This window comes from Equus caballus, chromosome 3 (assembly GCF_041296265.1).
Source record: "Equus caballus isolate H_3958 breed thoroughbred chromosome 3, TB-T2T, whole genome shotgun sequence".
In the NCBI taxonomy this organism is placed as follows: Eukaryota; Metazoa; Chordata; class Mammalia; order Perissodactyla; family Equidae; genus Equus; species Equus caballus.
In genome coordinates this window covers 92,011,658-92,033,303 of record NC_091686.1, presented here as the reverse complement: position 1 = coordinate 92,033,303, position 21,646 = coordinate 92,011,658, and the positions used below count along the sequence as shown (strand labels likewise).

The following is a 21,646-nucleotide window of genomic DNA, read 5'->3' as shown; positions in this document are numbered from 1 at the left end:
TCAGGCCCACTCTTTCTTTTGATTCCCTCAAAGCCAACTGGTTAGTGACAAAATCACAGAGTGATATCCTATCACATTCACAGGTTTCACTCTCACTCAAGGGGAGCAGATTATACAGGGTGTCTACACTGGAGGTGGGGTGGGATTCTTGGGAGTCATCTTAGAATCCTGCCTACATACTGGGTGACTGGGGAATATTCTGCTTTCTATTTGCTTGGTTGAATTGTACTTGAGTGAATATAAGATTTAGTTGCCACCACCACCATCATTTCAGACTTTTGTAACATCTTTCTTATGGCATTTGGATGGATTCACATTGATCAGCCTTTGTCTTCCCTTTCCTGTAGTTTTCACTAACTGATGGGGCCAGTTAGCATGTTGGAAGTCTTTTAGGAAGAAGAAAATTAGAGACTTGTAACTGATAAACCCACTGACTAATATCCTGGAGTTCCAAAAGGGTGACCCACAATTTGCAATCTCTGTCAGAGCCATTTGTTTGTTCTTAACAGCTCCCAGCAGATGAAGACCATAACCTTCCTTAATTGTCAGTTGTGCCTGCTACTCTGCCAGCTCGAAGTAAATTTGTACCTGCTAGGGAAATCTTCCACTCTGAGGAGAGTCTTTTGCATTATTTTCAAAGAGTTTCCTTGCTCCTTTTTTTTCCTGTTCCAATTAAATCTAGAATTTTCTTCCCATTTAATTCAACTTAGAGGCTATTATACAAAGAGATATTATCAGTCAAAACCCACTGATAAAGAATGTATTTTAGGAGATCAGTTAAAAAGAAAAACTTGTTGAAGATGACACTTGGGTAGTAAAACCTCTTTTTTAAATAGTGATTTTGAACTAGATTCTAGGTAATAAGACATGGACAAAACTTTGAAGCAATGGAGAATACCTGGTTTATGAGTACTATTTCCCTAAAATTGCTAAGTTCTGCTTTAAGTGGCATTTAACCTGCAGTTGTATACAAATGTGTGAAGGTAAAGAGGAGAAAATGGGTTTGGCATAGCTGTGGGTTTAGAAGTTTGAAGTGTCTGTTTACTCCAGCATTTCCTAACAAAGTATGATTTTATTATGCAAGAAGCCACGATTTAGTCTTGACTATCACTGCCTTGATGACTGACATCCCTCCACTAATTTGAACTATTAAAGAAGAGGGGCTGGTTCATAAAGATAATATAAAATAATATAGACCTGGATTTCTTTTCTTCCCTTCAGGACAATATCATCTTATTCTTGAGAGGCTGTAAAGAGCTCGGTCTTAAAGAATCTCAACTTTTTGACCCGAGTGACCTACAGGATACGTCCAACAGAGTAACAATCAAGTAAGTAATGCACAATTTATGTTTAAGGGAAGCCCATTTATGGTTTGATTTGCAGTTTTGTGATGATGTTGTAAGGTTTAAGAGGCAGAGAATTGGGCATGCCTAATAAAACAAAAATGTGAAGGTAAAAAATCTAACTTTCAAAACAGGATACATTGGCCTTCCCGCTATGTATAGCTTTCATTCTGCTCAAATATAATTTTTTGAAATGTAAAAATCATGCATATAGAGTTAGAATTTTCAAGAGAAGAAGGAAAATGTTAAGTGAAACTTAAGGGAGGAAGAAGCAAGAGAGAAGTATTCAGAGAATCTATTTGTCTTCGACAAAAAGCTTTTATTAGCTCCAGTTGGGCATTTGAATAGGCTTTTGGAAGACTACAAACTTGGTAAACAGATCTGTACTCTGTTTATTATGCAAAGAAGGTAATAGATTATGGAGAAATCTCTTCTTCATTTACATTTGTAACTGTTTTCTCATATATGTCAGTGATCAAGTTCTTCGAAGATGGATCATTGGCCATTAGGCTATTGTTGACTGTATCTACTCACTGAGCCATGTTTGAGGCTAAAGAATTCTTGGGAAAGAATGTAATAGTAAGAGGAAAGGCAATGTGCTTCTCTGTAAAGAAATAGCTCGTGACCAGGGTAATGAGAAGAAAAGTCCTTATGAGATGGTAGAGGAAACTTTCCTGCAGTTTAGAAGTTCTTTGGATTCTACCAATTGCATATAAAAGTTTTTCCAATTTAGTCAAACAGTATTTGGCATGAATATGCCTTAACAGTAAGATTAATTACATAGATAGGGTCTGTAGATTGGCTATACGTCTTTTTTTGATTACTTTTGGGTCATTTTATCATGGAAGAACAAAAAGAAAAGGGAGAGAAGCCAAAATTCAGATCTGTTAATTTGATACCATTTGACAATATTGACTTAAAAAATGATGGAGAAATATAATTTGGAAAAAACAGGGACTACTGAATGAAATCAAATTAGTTTATATTGGATTTTATGGCTCATGACTGGAAATAAGGGAGAGTTGGCCATGATCATATACAATCACTTCTCTGTTGTCAGTGTGCCATTCTTTAATATTTCTCATGAAAAAAATTTTAGTTAAGAGCAAAAAATAATGGATTAAAAATTATGATATTTGAATATGGAAGCCAGCCGAAACCTCGTTTTAGCCATCACATGCTCCGTTTATGACTGTACCTAAATCAATCCTCTGTAAATCATTGTTCATTTTAGGAAATTGTTGCAAGTTCTGCCTCATCTCACATTCGTAGTTCCTTCTTGGTGACAAGTGACCAGAAACAATAGTAACTGTGTGACATCATGTTAATTAGTCACACATACATTGCTTGGAGGGTGAAGGAAAGTTCACTTTGGTAGTGTTGGCAGCTGCATTCATTGTTTTTTAGAGTTACTTTAAATCAATATGTTACTAAACTAGGAGAATGCTGAGACTGATTAGTTTTAGAAATTCAGATTCATATCACCTTTATTGCTTATCTACAAAAAACGAGGCTTCAGGAAGTCAGGGGTCCAGCCCTAGATCTGCGACTCCTTAGATCTGTAACCCTAGGCAAGTTCCTTTGCTTCGTTAGGCTCTATATCTTCATCTATAAAATGGAATGTTCTCACAGGTCACTCTTGCGCAGCGCAGATCTGAGAAGATGGCTCCACCAACTTCTAAAGAAAGAGACTTTAATTCAAAGGCACAGAAAGCAACCTAAAAGGGAAAAAGTCACTTAGATGGCACACAGACATAGCCACTTTTCAATTACTGGACCATCTTCCCTACTCCTGTTCTTTTCTCTGTCCTTTTTCTTTACCTTTCTCTCCACTTCCTTTTGCATCTCTTTCTCTTTCCTATGCTTCCCTTCTCTTCTTCATCTTGTCTTTCCATCTGTCTCCGTTTTTTCATTTCTTCTTCTCATTTTCTTCCCCTTTTTTTGTTTTTCCTTGAATTGAGCATTATAATTTTATTTAGGCAATACTTTTCCATCACCTTCCCCATGACTCTATCATTTTTCCTTTATTTACTCAACAAATATTTACTGAGCAGCTATTATATATCAGAGACTTTCCGGTTACTAGAGAACCAGAATGAACAAGACAGCCAACATCCCCTGTTCACATGGAACTTACACCCAGTGTCAAGAAATGAGAAATAAATGAGTAAATAAAAAAGATAATTGCAGAGAATGATAATTGCTGAGAAGAAAATAAATGATGTGAAAGAAAGTGACCGTCACAATATATGTATATATCAAATCATGATGTGTCCCTTAAATTTATACAATGTTATGTGTCAATTATATCTCAATAAAACTGGAAAAAAAGAAAGAAAGATAGTGACAGTCCAGAGGTGGTCAAGAGTAGCCTCTCTGACGACGTGGCATTTCAGCTGAGGGCTGAGACATGAAAGGGAAGCAAGAACCAGCCATGCGAAGATCTGTAGGGCAGTGAAGGCAGAGGAAGAGCAAGTAGAAAGGCTGGGGAAGAGCAAAAAACCTGACTTTTAAAAAGAATAATAAAAGTAGCCGGTGTGGTAGAAGGATAATGACCAAGGCTGTGTGTGGTGGGAGGGGTGGTCCAGAGGCTGCAGGATGTTGAACTTGGAACAATTATGGAGGAAAATTTTTATTTTAAAATTATGCCATAAATTAATTTATGGTACTTAGAAAATCATTTCTAGTTTTAGTGAGGAGTAGGGCATAGAATGAGCTCTTTGCTTCCCAACTTTTCAGTCAATGATGCTAGTTTAATCCGGCAGTGTATAGGGGACATTTGTAACATATGTAGATTTTATAGCTGTGGTAGCTTAAAGTGGAACTGCTGTATTTCTCTGCTTTCCCCTCTGAGAGTTGAGCAGAACATTAGCAGAGATGGAGAACACCCCATTGACATCAATTAATGGCGTAAGCAATAAGGTGTAGGGGTAGATCCCACAGAGGAAATTTTGATGCTTTTCTGAAATTGTCTTTTAAAAAATATTCTTTAGGTTAGCTTTCATTGTAGGTAATTTTTCTTACTTTTTTTTGAGAAGTAACTTGAGTAGACTAAAAAGAAAAAAAAAGGAAAAACCTGCAAATGATTACTGTGTGTGTAATTTAATGAACTCTACCTGGTAATAGATGCCAGACAACCTTGATGGCAAATGAAACCTAATTCAGAAGGGCCTGCAACAAGGATCATTCCAGGTAATCGAAGCAAGTGGAGGAAATCCAGGAAAGGCTTTGGATTGCTCCCGAGTATATCTCTGAAAAATTTGGGAGCATTTTCGTATAATTGGTGGTTATGTGGAAGTCACTCAACGAAGGTTTTGTGAGCACCTACTGTGTGCCAGGCATGATTTTTTTAGAACTGGGTCACGGTTTTAGTCAATGAACTTATATTGTCAATGCAGAAAAAGGTCCTGTCCCTGTTTTTCATAAAAATTTCAAATCTTTTATAGATTTTTTTAAATTAAAATAATTCTAGGAAATATCTAAGCAGATAATGAGATTATTTTTTCTGTTAAAAAGGGCAAAGCATGGAAACTTTCTGTTAATCAAATCCAAATTGGGGGCCGGCCTGGTGGCGCAGTGGTTAAGTGCGCACGGTCCGCTTCTCGGAGACCCGGGGTTCACCGGTTCGGATCCCGGGTGTGGACATGGCACTGCTTGGCAAGGCATGCTGTGGCAGGCGTACCACGTATAAAGTAGAGGAAGATGGGCACGGATGTTAGCTCAGGGCTAGTCTTCCTCGGCAGAAAGAGGAGGATTGGCAGTAGTTAACTCAAGGCTAATCTTCCTCAAAAAAATAAAATAAATAAATCCAAATTGGACCAAGGCTTCTTTCAGTCCAAGTCCCTGTCGATGGGTTTATCTCCTTAGTGTATATTGCATTTTCTATTCCTTCAAATCTCAATGGACTTAAAATTGTGCACGTATTCATTAATATGTGCTCTGGGTCAGAATGTGCGGCAATGAAGTAATTGGGGTCTAAATACTTGAAGAAATTCTTGAGCGGTTCATATAATAGAGTTACATTCTCCTTCCTCCTCCCCCGCCCCAAAAAAAGTGACTGTGGAAAAAAGAAATGCAGTGTTTGTTTTTCCTAGTATTTGTTTGTTGATGTGTTAAAGAAACTGAAATAATTGGAGAAATTTTTATATTTCACTGTATGAATATTTAGAAAGTACCACCAGCTAGCTTTTTTTATCACTTGAAACTAAATATTTATGTGTTTTTAAGAATGCATGTGTGTATATTCCAACATAACATGCATATTTTTCTGCTTATGGCTAATTCCCAACACTAATTTATGTCCACAGCAGAAAAGAACAAATATTTGGATAGTATTGCCTCTTGTACATATATTTTCAGGTCTATTTAATTAAGTAAGGTTTCAGACCTTTGTAAAAGTACTTGTATGAAGAAGATTTTGGAAGTGCAGTCAGATTTAAATTTTTTTTTTTGAGGAAGATTAGCCCTGAGCCAACTACTGCCAATCCTCCTCTTTTTGCTGAGGAAGACTGGCCCTGAGCTAACATCTGTGAGCATCTTCCTCTACTTTACGTGTGGGATGCCTGCCACAGCATGGCTTTTGCCAAGAGGTGCCATGTCTGCACCCGGGATCCAAACCTGCAAACCCCGGGCCACCGAGAAGCAGAATGTGCTAACTTACCCGCTGTGCCTCCAGGCCAGCCCCCCATATTTAAATTTGACAGTGATCTATAATCCAGGCAGATTTTTACTTTAACAGTTAAGCTTTGAGAATACAAATATAAACAGTCCCAGTTTTAAATGGAATTCTTCATATTCCAGATGTTATAAAGCATTCATCTTTTCGTAGTTAAAACTATGAAACACTATGGAACTTTAATCCGACTTTGTCCTTCCATATTTTGTTTTCTGAATAATTTTTTTCAGTACCTTGAAATCACTAATCATAGACCTTCAATAAGTAATATATTCTCCTGGTGTTGTTATATTCGTTAGCTTCAAGTACATCTCAGAGGCGTTTAAGGGAAGACCACAGTGAGGAAACTGCTATTCTGATCATATTTTCTTTTCCTTTTCCTTAATTAGGAGCCTTGATTATAGTAGGAAGCTGAAAAATGTAAGTGTTTTAACTTCACTTTCTAAACTTTTTTACTTCTAACCTTGAGGGTTCCAGTGTAAAATTTAGCTCCTAGGTGTGCCTGTCATATGCCTTGCTGGAAAGAGTCCTTCTTAGAAAACAAGTATATGTGTCACTGATAGAATAATAATAACGGTGATAGAAATAAAAATGGTGGATGTGGGGGAGGGTCTCTTTAATGAGATAAGTGCTCAATCCAGAAATAAACAAATGAAAGCTTGCCCTCTGTTTGTAATTTGGTTTCTTAAACACAAAATGATCTGTCTGGGCACTAACATTAGCCCCTTTCTGTTGGTTGGCACAGACAGGATTATTAAATTAAACAGTTGGGCAGATTGTTCCAGGAAAAGATCAGCATAATATGACTAGTGTTGACTGTCATAGATCAGTGCTTTCATATTTTTTTTTTCCTATTAATAGTCTTTGAGTTTTTATTAGTACTTCCCCAAATCAACTTTTTGTAGTTAGATCTTATTTTCAAAAGGCAAGTGTTAGTGCTCTTTTATTTTAGGTTTAAATTGAGGAGTGTAAGCCATGACCTTCTGCATATAAAATTTAAAAATTGGCTGTGACTCCCCCCTTTTCTTTTAATTTCCGGGGTGCTATTATATTTGACTGACATTCTCATTCTGTCTTCTTTTTCTTCCTTTATAAAACTAGGGATATGTGCCATTTTTCATCATACCATTTTAAACAAATCGGAAAACCGGTAATCCAAAACACAACACGTTTCTATCTTCCAGTCTCCTGGCATACCTTTCAAGATAGCCTCATACTCTTAGCACACATTAGTTATTTTATGGTCCTAGTTAATGTCCTGACATTTAGAATTGTCTGTTCTCTGGAAATTTATTTGTAAGAAATCAGTTTTAAAAGACTTTCTGGAAGTTTTGAAGGATTCCCAAAGTAAAATTTTCCTGCAGAGGTAAAAAACCAAGTCACATCATAGCATCAATGCACATCCCATATTTTGGGCCTGTTACCATCTGGAACCATGTACACATATCACGTTGTCCAAACCCTTTTCTGGTCCAGCAAGTGGAGGGAGGTCCAGTAAGTATTTCTCAGCCTGGGTGGAACAATAAGACCAAATGTGAAAATAAAATAATGGTCTTAGCTTTTCCATAGGCTTCAGATCCCAATAATTCAGTTGTAAGAAACTCATCTGCAGCCAACCCTGCTGGTTTTTATTGGAAATTCAATGTAAAGACCATTTGCAATTGTGGACAGTTTCTTTGAAAAGGCAGAACAAAATTAACTTGGGTCTGTAGCTTCAGACCGTTGACTATCCAAGATTGTTTAATTGGCAGTAGCCTTGACCAGGCTAAAAATTTCCCATCTCAGATTAACAGGAATCTAATTGTACCCCAAAGCTAGGTATCTGCCGGTCATATTCTTCATTCTATTGCTTTCCTCTGACTTTAATTAGATTTATTCTGTTGATCTTGTGCTGGGAACTACTAATTAACCTTTGTCACTCCTTTGAGATTTTGACGTTGGTCTTAGCAGAAGCTCTGCCCCCATGAGTAGAAATTGTAGGCCTTTAAAAGCACCCGTCTCAAAAGGAATTGACAACCTGTTTCATCACCTGTCTGGGTAAAGACTCTGGAGTTTCTGAAAAGTTTTGCTTCCTCATTTTGAAACCTTCATTACCTGAAAATAATTTTGGAGGATTTATTTTTCCTACTTGCTATCTTATAGATCACTTTCTCACAACTAAACTTTTCCTAAGACTGGAGTCTTATTTTAACTACTGAATCATGTTTGTGTTGACTGATACAGCATTGGGTTCTTAGTAAAATGATTTTACATTTAATGGATACCTCACGGATGGTGGTTTTTGTAAATCAGTGTTGCACATTCTCTCTGTCCTGTTTTCCTGTGGGTGGAGAATAATTGATTCCTTAGTTTAAAAGTAATTCCCGAGGTGAGCTTTTCCTGCTCTTGTGCATGGTTTTGTTTCACAGGTGTTGGTGACCATTTACTGGCTGGGAAAAGCAGCCAACAGCTGTGCATCGTATAGTGGAACGACACTGAACCTGAAGGAGTTCGAAGGCTTGCTGGCTCAGATGAGAAAGGTAACTTGGCTTTTCTTCTTTATCCCATGAGATTTTAGACAAGGTGGGTGAGCAACACATTCGCTTGTTTTTAAGATCATTACATTTCCTCGCGGTGGAATTGCTCAGGCCAATGTCATGCACTCAAGGAAATGACCAGTGGTACTTGTCTTACCAATGATGTCTTTGCCTCATGCATCCCACACTTACCTGAACTTTTGTATTTTATACCCTTCAGAGAATGGGAGATCTGAGTTCTATCCAAATTTAATTCCAAAAGAGCAAATTCAATCTGTCAGTATATGGTTTTGTATGCCAGAGAGCTCAGTGCTTGTTTTTGTGGAGGAATGATGCCTGAATTAAACAATGCAGTATTATACAAAAATGAAGACTTGCTCTGCACTTTTGTCCTAAAGGTCGTTTTGCTTACTCGTCGCCTTGGTGTGGGTGAGGTAACGTCAGCCAACTTCTTGCCTGGGTATCCACCCTAGACAGGCTGTGATAAATTAGAAGCATTCTCTTCTGAGATGTGCATCTTTTGGCCATTGTATCTGAATAACTTGGAAATTTGGAAAACATTTTTTATGACATTCAAAATGTTATTTGTTTATTGGATTATGAGAAAGACTGACCTAAAGTAGGAATTTGTCAAAGAAACCGTGGGGTGTTTTGTGTGTGCCTGCCTGTGTTCCTTTTTAAGGTTCAGCAATATAGAGTAACTCATCCAAAGTACTAGGATATAGTATTACCCAGGAGCAGCCCCACCTACCCAGCCTTTGTGAATAGGTGAGGCTCATTTGTAATCAGTAGCATCCATGGGTTTTAGATAAGGCCCATATTGTAGCACAAATAATTAAGGCCTTGCTCTTCCTCCTTTCCCTAACATGCAAACTCAGTGCACTAATGAAACTTCATTGAGAGACATTCCGTGCTGTACAGGTTTTCTTTTAATTCTGAAAGCAAGAATTTGCTCCAACTTTCTAATAACTTCTTCTCTCCTTAAATTAAAGCTAATGGGGGCCAGCCTGGTGGCATAGTGGTTAAGTTTGCATGCTCCACTTCAGTGGCCTGGGGTTCGCCGGTTCAGATCCTGGGCACAGACCTAGCACTGCTTGTCAAGCCATGCTGAGGTGGGCGTCCCACAGAGAAGAACTAGAAGGCCCTATAACTTGGATATACAACTATGTACTCAGGTTTTGGGGAGAAAAAAAAAGAGGAAGATGGGCAACGGATGTTAGCTCAGGACCAATCTTCATCACCAAAAAGAAATACCTTAAAAAAAAGACGAAATTACCAAAAAAAATAAAGCTAATAGTCCTTATAGTTCTTTACATTTGGCTAGAGCCAGTCTGGCTCACATATTTATAAATGGACAAAAGCTTTCATATTGGTCGTAAGGCATATAAACAAAGTCCTTTAAGCTAAATTCCTTTAAAAATAAAATAAACACACTCAAACACAACACATCATTTCTTAGTCTTAACTCTTATTTGTCCTTTAATTTTTCATCTAGCTCTGTTGGTAGAGAAAGTACAAAGGTAAGATTCAGTCTGGATTTGTGAAATTTAAATGTTTGTTTTTTTTACATTAACTTTGGACTTGAAATAATGATAGTTGGGTCATCTTTTTAAAACTATTTAAAAGCTCTGTCTCACAGTTGCACTGCTGGATTCTCTTGGAATCTGATTTATTCTCGTTATTGACATTTCTAGCCACTAGTCCAGCCCCTGTATAATCTGAACAGCTGTTTCTTCAACTCTCCTACCTTCCCTTTCTTTTGAGACGGTTAGTTATTTCATCTGCCTTGAAATGACCTGTTAACAGCTGTTACCCTTTTTAATGAATGTAGACAACGTCACAGAGCATGAGGGAGTAGTTGGTACCACTGGACAAAGCATGAAAATGGCCAGCTGTGGTACTCCCATATCTCTAAATAGAGAGTAGTTGACCTGAACTTCACAGGTCTATCCAACACCTGGAAATATGAATTTATCTAGAATATATATTCTTTCATTTTATCAATTACGATTGGGTTCAGCTGAGAAATGAAGGAAACTCTAACAGTGGCTTAAATAAGATAGGATTTTATTTAGAACTCACATAAATGAGGTCTGGATGTCAGCAGTCCAGAGCTAGTAGGGGCTGCTGATCATCAGGGACCCAGGCTCCTTCTCTCTTTTTGATCCACTATCCTCAATCCATGGCTTCTCACCTGCTGGTCCAAGATGGCTGTGGAAGCTTTAGCCATCATGTCCACATCTGAGCCAGGAGAAAGGAGAGACGAGGGGAAGGAAGCCTGTACCCTCCTTTTAAACACACTCCTGGGAAGTCATACACTACACCTCTGCTCACATCCTATTGACCTAAACTTGGTCACACATCCATACCTAGTTGCAAGGAAAGACTTGGGAAAAGTAGGCTTTATGTCAGCTAAAAACTGGGTATTTTCACTGGAGAAGAAATGGAGAACAGATATTTAGGGGCAACTGGAATCTCTTGTGCACAGACACAGGCTGAAATAAATTTGAAATTAAAATTTTTTTTCACATAGGAGACTAGCCATAAATTTTTTGTATTTATTTTTGTAGTAGGAGAAATGTGCATAAAAATCATTAATTATGGTGCAACTTGTTAAATTCTGTAATACACGTAACACATGTAGAGGCCTTAGCATAAGCCTCTGGCACATAGTGGGTATTCATAGTAGGTTGCTGTTGCTATATACGAAAAAGGTCTCCCAAAGGAGGGACCCCAAGGCTGAACAAGGGGAATTACTATGAAAATATTGAGATTGAAGGGAGAACCCTGGGGACTAGGGAGGTCCTACAGACCTCAGGGACTGGAACTAGAAAGTCAACAGTCTAGGTTCTCCCTCTCCATGTCTTTCTCTCATCTCTTCCTGTGTCTCCTTGAACTCATTCTCTCCTCCTATAGGCAAACATTCTCTCACATCAGGGAGTATGGCCAACAGCATCCCCAGGATTACCTGCTTCCAGGTCCTTGCCCAGAACGGCAAGGGAATTCTTCCCCCTGGCCCCAGCTGTAAAATTCTTAGACGTGTACTCTGGCCCAGTGTGAGTCCTATTCCTGAACTAGTCACTGTGACCGGGGGCAAGGGGTACCATGATTGGCCTAAGCCACTACTGTTTCAAGAGGTGAGGGGTGTTCACCAGAACCTGGGGATAAAGAGCAGAGAGCATGATGAGCAAGCACAGACCTCTCCCTAAAATAGCAACCGCCTTCAACTTCTTTTCCTTTAACCTGCATTATTTTTTCATGATACTTACCATCCAACTTTGTATTCATCTGCCTGTTTTTCTTTTTCTTTTTTGTTTTCCCTACTAGAACATAAGGCCCATGAGGACAGGGTATTTATTGATTTTGCAGAACTTTGTGTCCCCAGCACGAAGACAGTGCCTGACACATACAAGATCCTCAGTAAATATCTGTGGAATGAGTAGCTTCACCAACCAGAGTGTGGTGGGTGGAGATGGGTCACCAGGCTGGAAAAGTAGAACCCTAAAACACTCCAGGATTTAGCCACCTTATAAACCACAAAGGAATCATAAATTGTTGAGTGGAAAAGCAAAGGCATCTGGAGTTTCTCAGATACCATAAGTCATCCACCAACCCTGGCTGGTTCTCATTATCGCTGACAAAGGGGGATAAGAAGAGAACAGATGAAGGGAATAATCCGAAAGTGTTGTGGAAGCTGGTAGTTCTCTCCCCATTCGTTAACACGCTTTTACTAGAACAACTAGCAGTTAGCACAATGGACAGATTGAAATCTTATCTCCCTTCTCCAGAGTGCTCTCTGTAGAAGACAGAATGCTCCTGGGCTCCTAGATGAAAAGCATAGGCGACATCGCTAGACCACAAGAAAGGCGAATTTACACTGTGCTAGCCCTTGTGTTGCTTTATATATTCCACTCTTCCCCAAAAACTGCACTTTAGTTGGTTTGATGGAATCCAGTACAGTTGTCCATCCAGCTGATGTCCACATCTTTATCTCTGGCTGGAGAACCAGCCTCTTGCTTCACCCCGAGTTTCCAAGGGATCAGCTTGGCCAAGGATGGCCATGGGTGGCTTGGTTTTCACTTTTCAAGCTAGCCATGCCATTCAGCTTCCAGCTTTCACTTGATCGAAGGTTTTATTCTTGGCTTTCTACGCAGTCATGAACAGAACAGGCTTTCTGTTTTTCTTTCCCATTACGAGCTGTGAGAAAGCAGCTGAGGTTCCAAGAAATGTGTTGACTTTCTCTTTCTTCCTTTCTGTTCTCCTGTGGTTTGTAGGGTGGGAGTCGGGGAGACATTTGGGCCTTTAGGGGAGCCTTTCTGATTTACTTTCTTGAAAATCCAGTTTTGTAATGCTGCGTCAAGCAGCTTGTGGAATTGTGTCATTTCTGGATGTGGCCACTGGCTCAGCTCCCTGAAAGTCTGCCCTCCTTGATGGGAAATTTGGCCCCGTCTAGATATGGGCTATACATGGAGAAGGAGGAGAGTATCAGTGTGTGTATAACTACTTCTATAAATTTTGCATGATTTATTTATTGACATTTACGTATCCAAATGAATACATAGTAATAATTACAACCATAGCTAACACTTTTTGAGCACTGATTATGGGGCAGGCATTTTTCTGAATGCTTTCCATATAGTAACATGTTTAATCCTTGCAGCAATCCTGTGAGAAAGATGTTATTATTAGCTCCATTTTACAGATAAGAAAACTGAGTTGAGCCAGGTAAAATAACTTGCCTAAAGTCCTACAGCTGACAAGGGGTGGAGCCAGGATTTAAATCCAGTCAGTTGAGCTTCCTAGACCATGCTCTTAACCCACCCTACACTGCCTCTTTTCTGCAGTATTTATAGTTTGGTGATCTAGGCATAAAAAGCATTTAGTGAAGGGACATTATCCAAGTTAGCATCATCCACAGAATAAGGAGGCAGTAAGTGTCCAGTAGTTAGAAGAGGTGATGATGCTGATGGTGGCAGCTGTAACTACACCAAAGTTGAGCAAACGTTGTTGGGTTTTACCATTTGGGATTTAGAGACAGTGTCTTGTGTTGGAACCACAGCTTTGCTGCTTACTGTGTGACCTCAGTCACGTTACTTAACCTCTCTGATTCTTTTCTGTAAAATGCAGACAATGCTAACCACATCATTGCAGGGAGATGGGTCTGTGAGGATTAAATAATACAATTTACAAAAAGCATCAAGCATAGCCTCAGACGTATAGTAAGTGTTCAATAAAAGTGACCTTTATTTTTTAGCCATTTGGCCTATTCTCAGTGCATAAATAATCCAAGATAATTACTTGCATTTCCAAAGAAATTAAAGATGAAACCACATCCAGATTAGATCTATACTTTTCAGTTAGTCCTGAGTTCTTCCTTTTCCAGCTAGTCAGGCCTGGCTTTTGTTCAAGTCCTGGTTAGCTTTTGACCTACAAGTAAGCTACCCTAATTTCCATAACTGGAATTTCCGCCTTCCTCTGGAGGGTCATGTCGGCCGGCCGGACTCACCCAGTCTATGTGACAGCCTTCAGGGGCACTAATCAGGACCTCTGTGTGGAGCCTGCGAGGAGCTCCTCTCAGCTCTGCCCTTCTCCTCTCTCCTGCTGCCTGCTCCTGATGCAAAACCTGGGTGTACCTTGTGCATTACAGCTACCCCGTCCCCCCAGAGTGCCTCCCGCTGGGGAATGTGGCAGAGGATCTGGATATAATTGATAGAAGCAGCTGGCACAGGCACTTCCTACAAAGGCATTGGCTCCAGTGGGCGTGTTGGTCAATTTAGACAGTTTCCAAAATCCCTAACGTGGAGGATATTTATTTATTTTTCCTCTCTACTGGGAATGTGGAGAGGACCTTCCTGAGCATCCCAGGAAATCCACAGTGTGACATTCCAGTCTTTGCAGATGAGAACATGCCCCACTGACAATGCCATCCGCAGCCCTGATTTTAAGCGACAGTCTGGGCGAGATTAAATGGAGGTTTATCTTTGAGTGACCGGAGTTATTTTTGTTTTCGTCAGCTGGGACTATTGTAATTAATGCTAAGACATTGGCGGGAACAAGGCTTTTATTATAATTCGAGGGTGAGGATGGCTTTGACTGACCTTTCTCCTGCTGGAGTTTCAGTGTTTTAGTATGTGCTGCTTGCGCTGGAAAGAATTTATAATCACAGGCTGTCAAAGACAGCCATTGTTCTCACGGCTCTGAACATGTGGGTCAGCCACAAGTGCTTTCAGCTCCCCCAGCGCCAAGAGCTGGCCGAGAGCGAGAGCGAGAGCATGCCTGGATTCTTCTGAGGCATCAGGAAAAGCATTTTGCATATTTTTCATTGCCGTTTTTTTTTTTTTTTAACTTTTTGCTTCAGAAAGACAGCTTCCTTTCAGAGCAGACATTTCCCTTCAAGGTAGCAGGAGATGGAAGCATGCTCCTCCAGGATTTCACGGAACTGATTCTGCTGCAAAAACAAATGCTGTGTGCATTTGCCAGATAGCATACCCAGGAGCAGTCGCCGGCTGACCTAGGGGCTGGGTCCCACAAAAGACATGCAGTTATGGATTCCGAGAGACGGGTCAAGGTTACGGTCTTCGTTTCTGTTTTCATCTGTCATAGTATTCTTGTGAATCCAAACTTTGTGATCTTTATTCTTAATTCCTTTGATTTTTTTTTTTTAAACATTGTGGAGGATGAGTTACTTGGGGAAAAAAAATTTTTTTTTTTAATGTGTGAGATTTTCTAATCAGGAAAGTTGCAAGAGGGAGGGTTAAAGAATGAAATGTTGACTCGCAGATGATAATCGTTGCCATAACCTTTCCATCCTGACGCTATGTGCAGGATTCTTTGGAGCCCCCTGGAGACTCCTGATCCTGGAGGCTCTACGTCTGTGGCTGTAATGTCTGTAATCCTTTCTTTTTATTTTTGGACAGGAGACGGATGACATTGAGAGTCCTAAACGTAGCATCCGAGACAGTGGCTACATTGATTGCTGGGACTCGGAGCGCAGCGACTCCCTCTCTCCCCCTCGGCACGGCAGAGATGATTCCTTCGACAGCCTGGACTCCTTCGGCTCGCGTTCCCGGCAGACGCCTTCGCCAGATGTAGTCCTCAGGGGAAGCAGCGATGGTAGGTTGGAGCCTTTGTATAAACTGCACATCTTAGAATTAAATGGTAACAAGGGCTGCCTTGTCCCCCGCGGATGGATTGGCATGGGGAAGGCGGACTCCATGTCCACCTTGCTGGAAACTGTTAACTCTAAGGTGGTGGAAGGAAAGTCTCTTAGTGCTGTTTTTCCTGGTCCTTAGACTTTTGGTTGGCTTTGCCAAGAGTTTGTTTGAACATTGCCTCAGTGAGTGTATCTTCTATTGGAAAATGTGTTACATCATTCTTCCTCGGTCTCAGTGAATCAAGACACTGTGCAGACCATTAGCTCATGAAGTGTGTGGAAGGTTTATATACTCTGGGTAGGAGGAAGGGAAATATTTGAGTGAGTACCACACTGTATAAGTGAAAATGGATCAACTCCCAGCAAACTGGAAACGCACTACACATACTTATGAAAGTTCTGAAGCCTGGGATTGTGAAACTTTAATTGGCACGGTTTTGGCAAGCTGTTCGATGCTTATGATACCTGACCGTTGACTGGAGCGATGCAGGTGGCCATTAATGTATAGTACACAGCCCAGACTGCCTGTTTGTTCTGGGACTGGGTTTGATTTAAGTCCCATGGATTTTACATCACCTGTAAGGAATGATCATTTTTGTTTACAAAAGATGCAACTGATACAAATTTAATGTGTATTTTCCAGAAGCTGTATACCTTACTTATCTTGCACCTTTGTGCTTTTAGGAAGGGAAGATGGCTTGGTTCTGCATGTATAAACTTGCAGGAGGACTTGAAGTCTGGTGGGGAATTTTTTCTTGTTTTTTTTTAAGTAATGCTTGATTGATGCTAATATTTCTAGAGACTTAAGCCTACTGTCTGAGATGAAAATTATCTTGTAGCTAAATGATCCCTTTCAGCTATAAAATTCTGTTCCTAAATTACTGAGGTATTGGATGTGCCCAGGTCCTGAGTTAATTGCTAGACACCTAGCATCTCATTTAGTCCTAAGCGTAGATAAGGAGATACTTAGTATCTTCTTTTCTGTATTTTACAGGTGAACCTTAGAGAAGTTAAATAATTGACCTAACATTGTTAAATAACAGAAATCACCGTCAGCAAGTAGTGTAACAATGTTAGCCTCAGAAAGTGTGAGTCCAAAATTTACACTCTTAAGCTTAATTTACCCACATTTCTTTGTTTGTCTAATAGATTTTTTAAATTCTAGAATGACTAAACTCGTGCTTTTGTTTTGTACTTAAACATTCCAACCAATAGATTAGCCTCAGGGCCACATAATATGTGAGTCCTAAAGAATTCCATGGTGCATTGTGAGCTGCTTGAAAACATTTCTAAGATTTTATATGACATCTTAAGTACCACCCACAGAATTAGAAGTTACAATACCAAGTTCATGATCTCATTGAGCTTTAACTTGACCAGAAGGTAGATTTACTTTTACAAAACATATCTTAACCAAATTACTCCATCCATATTATTTTCATTATTTTTTAAAAATTATAATTTTCTTTATCCTGTGTTTTTAATAACTGGTAATGTAGGTCCTTTATTCTGTCACCAGCTTTGAGAGGTTCAGAGTTTTTAACAAGCCACATCTTGAAAGAATTTGAGATGGCGATTATTAGTATTGTACTAATATGTGCTGAGGCACAATTAAGTTTGCAGCAATTAAGATTGATAAGCTAGGGTCTTTTTATAAATGTTTTTTCCATCTAAAGACAAAATGAAATTGAGCCTCACAAAACATCATCCGTGAAAGAGCATCTTAACACAGATTTCACCAATCAGCCTGATAGCTTCAGGCTTATGTTCTTGTAAACTAATCAAGACCTAATGAGGTTTTTAAAGAAAAACAACAATTTTTTTATCTACCTAAAAAAAGTAGTATAGTTTTATCCACATAGATGTTGAATTTCATTAGAGTTTATGGTATATTTTTTTAAATGATACTAATCAAGAAGATTGCTAGTCCTAGTAAACACTTTCAAATTTAGAAGAGCAATTTTTTTAAAAATCTTGAAAATTTATTTCCTAGGACTCACAATCAATTAGGAAAGTCTTGCCATGAAATTCTCCAGCTCTATATTGGGTCAGTATGGAGAGCTTTTGTTTTATTATTACTGAGGCCCACTGACTCTTCAATAGGGACAATCAAGAGCCACACTCAGGTGGTGTGATTCAGGGTTGGACAAAAGAGCTTCCTCCTGGTAGGGATGCTGTGGGTCCCCAGGATTAATTCAGCCTATCTGTCTTGCTAGATAGGTGGCAATTCCTCAGCTTTATTAACATTCCTTCTGAGGCCACTTAATGGGCTTCATTGAAGAGGAAATACAGACCTTCCACTCAGTTGCTTTTAAAATTAAAAACGTATTTTATTGATATGATGCATTTTGTTAAATGAATATTCTTACCTTTTATATAAAAGATGAGTTAAGGGAGAGAAATAAGGAATGAGAGAAATTAAAGTGCTAGAGGAAGATGAAAAACCAAAGGGTTGGGGATGTGTATGGCAAAGACACGTAAAAAAAGAAAGACTTGCTGGAAAGGAGAGGACTGTAGCCCCGTGGAAAGAAAGGATCAGACTCCGATCAAATAATGCCATCACTGTCATGTGCTATGTTGCAGTTTCCTAACTTTGGGCATAAATAGAGAAGCCACCCTCGTATATGTCCATGTTTTCAGGATGAAGTAAAGTCAGAATCTTGTGAAGTGTCAGCCTTAGATCAGAAGAGCTCTACCATTTACTGAAGGTACACCATTCCAGCCACTTCCTAGGTGCTTTATGCCGTCTCATTTAATCCTCAACAAGCTATGAGAGCTGGATTATCAGCTTCATGTCTCTGATGAGGACTTAAGAGTTTGGGGTACAGAGGGTTTAAATTTCCCAGAGTCACATAGCTGGTGTGTGAAATTAGACCCTGATCTCTGAGTCCAGAAAGCTACCCTTCTTTCAACTGAGCCACTCTGCCTTGGGGCGTTTGCAAATTAACTTTTTCTGAAGTATCTGTTGAAGGTATTCATCAAAGAGTAATGGGGGGGGGGGGGGTGGTGATCTGTTTATGTGTTCAACAACATATTTTGAGACTTTCATTCAGTATATTATAGACAATATATTTTTAGATATTGTACACAAAGTTCATAAATTATAGGATTGTTAGAATTGAGACAACTGTAACCCATGACTAAGCCTTCATGGTTGATTGAAGAATCGGTTTTCTTTCTTTTGTTTATTCAGTAAAGTGCAGTGCTTCCCCTAGTCAGGATGCTTTAAGCAGACGACGTTTTTCCAGAAGTGTGTTGCAGAGGAAGGAACAGTGGGCTGGGAGTCTGGAGAACAGAACTTGGAGGCCCAGAGTTGTTATCAACCAGCCATGGAGAATGGGCTCTTTCAGCCTTCTGAGCCCCTGTTTCCACCTTCGTGAAACAGGGATAATGTGAAATAGGGAAACAAACTAAGAGCTTGGCAGGGTAAGGTAGGGTTAGCATTTGTTTATAAAGCCATTCACAGGGGGCTCTAAACATTTTTTATGACACTGAGACAGATCCTTGATAAAAGACTTGGGGTGGGAAGGGACCTAAGTTATGAATTAATAACTAACCAGTAATGAAATGGTCAAAACTTCAGAAGGGAGATTGAAAAAAAGTGACATAAATTATTCATAAACTGAATATTTCATCTGCAACAATGAACAACTTGTTTATGGTCAATGCTTTTAACTTTTATAGTCTTTTTAAAGCCATTAAATCATTTCATCTCCAGGGTAAATCATTCCCATTTTTCAGAAAAGGACAGTCAAATGGGTTAGAGAAAAGCCTAGGAGCCCACAGCTCATTATTGACAGATCCCAGAACTAAAATGACGTAAAGAGTAGTCAGCATTTATTAGTCACTTACTCTGTACCAAGTACTGTACCAGTAGTTTACATACATCTGATCCTCCCCATGGCCCTTTGAGTAGGTGTTATTATTATGATCATTTTACAGTTTGGAAAACTGAGGCATAATGTGGTGAAATAACAAATGCAGTCTCATAGCTAGTAAGTGGCAGAGCTCAAAATGAAGTGGATCTGACTTAACACCTGTACTCTGCCCTCTCTGTGAGGCTGCCACCTCTCTTGACTCTTACTTTAAGGCTCTTTTCATAAGTGTAAATAGGTAATTTTCTCCTTGCTATTATGGGAGTTGAATAAGCTCACAATTCACTCTCATTCTTTAAGAGTTTTCAACCAACTTCAAATGGAAGCTACCTGTAATGATAGTGTTTGTTTTAATGACAGCTTCACTCTATAGATCTTATCTAGTGAGATGAGACTCAGGAAACAAGGAGGCAATATAATTGCTGGGGCTATTGCCTAACAAAAGACTGATGCTGGCAACATTGAATTCCTTTGTGATGTCTAAAACACTGTTTAAGCCAAACCAATTCATTTATTCATCAGATAATTTGAGGATGCCCATGTGTACAAAGACACTGTGATGGATACTGAGAATGATATAAAGCCCTTGTTCTCAAAATACAAGGTAGAAAGTATAATGAGTCAGAAGCAAAGACTAGATGGGGCCACAGGGTTCCCAGGAAGAAAAGATTGCTTCTAGCAATAGATACCAGGAAGAACTCCAATATAGAGGAATATGCAGTTATTATAACTCAAACCACTTCCTGAAAGGCAAACCCTTGGTATAATCCAAATTGGCCACTTTCCTGAATTCCTATTATTCTTATATATCTGTGCTCCTTGATTGTAACTAATATCCTCCAAATGTTTCACGGATTGGTTAAAGGTACCTCAAAGACAGAATCCTTTATAATTCTTATTTGTCAGAATATCTAACACAGTGCTAGACATGCAACAGCAGGTGCTCAGTAAAAACTCCGTTGATTTGGGGCCAGCCGGGGGCGTAGTGGTTTAATTTGGCACGCTCCACTTTGGTGGCCTGGGTTCGCATGTTTGGATCCTGGGTACGGACCGACACCACTCATCAAGCCATGCTGTGGCAGCCACTCACATACAAAATAGAGGAAGATTGGCATGGACGTTAGCTCAGTGCCAATCTTCCTCAAGCAAAAAGAGGAATATTGGCAATGGGTGTTAGCTCAGGGCTAATTTTCCTCACAAAACAAAAACAAAAACAAAAAAAACCTCCATTGATTAATTTGTGTTTTTTCTTTTAGAGTTGCAGAATCTCAGCAGGCATATAGGGCTGTTGCAAATGTGTTGCTAGTTGTAATTCTCAGATATAGATAGGCTTAAAAAAAAAGGAGATTTTTTTAATTTGACGTGTTTTTTTTTCCTCATTAGAGTTGAGACTTTTTCCCAGAGTAGACTAATTTAGACTGATACTTTGGATTTGCTAAGTGAATAATTTAAGGAAGAAATCCCTAGAACCTACAGATTTAACCACATCTCTAGTATTGCATACCTGCCATCAGGAACTTTGCTGCTAGCCCAGCGCACATTTTCACCGCTCATCCTCTCTTCCCCAGGGAGAGGAAGTGACTCTGAATCTGACTTGCCACATCGGAAGTTGCCAGATGTGAAGAAGGATGACATGTCTGCGAGGCGGACTTCCCATGGTGAGCCGAAATCAGCCGTGCCTTTTAACCAGTACCTCCCGAACAAAAGCAATCAGACGGCATATGTCCCCGCTCCTCTGAGAAAGAAGAAAGCAGAGCGAGAGGAATATCGGAAGAGCTGGAGTACCGCCACCTCCCCCCTGGGTGGGGAGAGGCCTTTCAGGTAAGGCCTGAGCTACACTGCTCCCGCCCTGGCTTGAGTGCAGGTGGTACAGGAATGACAGTTCCTGGACACCAGTGAACTCAAATGGCCATTTCAGAACCTTGATGTAAGATGACAAATGGAGGTGGGCAGGACAGGTGTTTAGAGAGATTGTGATGATAGAATACAAGCATCATAAGGGTACCTAGAATAGGGCCTGGCACACAACACAGTAGGCATTCAACAAATACTTGTCTAATGAGCAGATTTTTGAAACCAGCTCT

At 39.6% G+C, this 21,646-nt stretch overlaps 1 protein-coding gene across 27 annotated transcripts in view; it reads left to right on the top strand.

The window, feature by feature from the left end:
- LIMCH1 (LIM and calponin homology domains 1) overlaps nt 1-21,646 on the top strand; it is a 314,999-nt gene that overhangs the window by 211,115 nt on the left and 82,238 nt on the right. For 22 of the 27 annotated variants that reach the window (XM_023638170.2, XM_023638167.2, XM_023638168.2 and 19 more), the window contains 5 exons: nt 1,222-1,328; nt 6,408-6,438; nt 8,427-8,537; nt 15,452-15,647; nt 21,131-21,383. In XM_023638170.2, the coding sequence (XP_023493938.1) occupies nt 1,222-1,328; nt 6,408-6,438; nt 8,427-8,537; nt 15,452-15,647; nt 21,131-21,383 (698 nt within the window). Of the gene's footprint in view, nt 1-1,221; nt 1,329-6,407; nt 6,439-8,426; nt 8,538-14,067; nt 15,103-15,451; nt 15,648-21,130; nt 21,384-21,646 lie in introns of those variants that run through there. The other 5 variants (XM_001494623.7, XM_023638171.2, XM_023638173.2 and 2 more) reach the window with 2 other exon arrangements.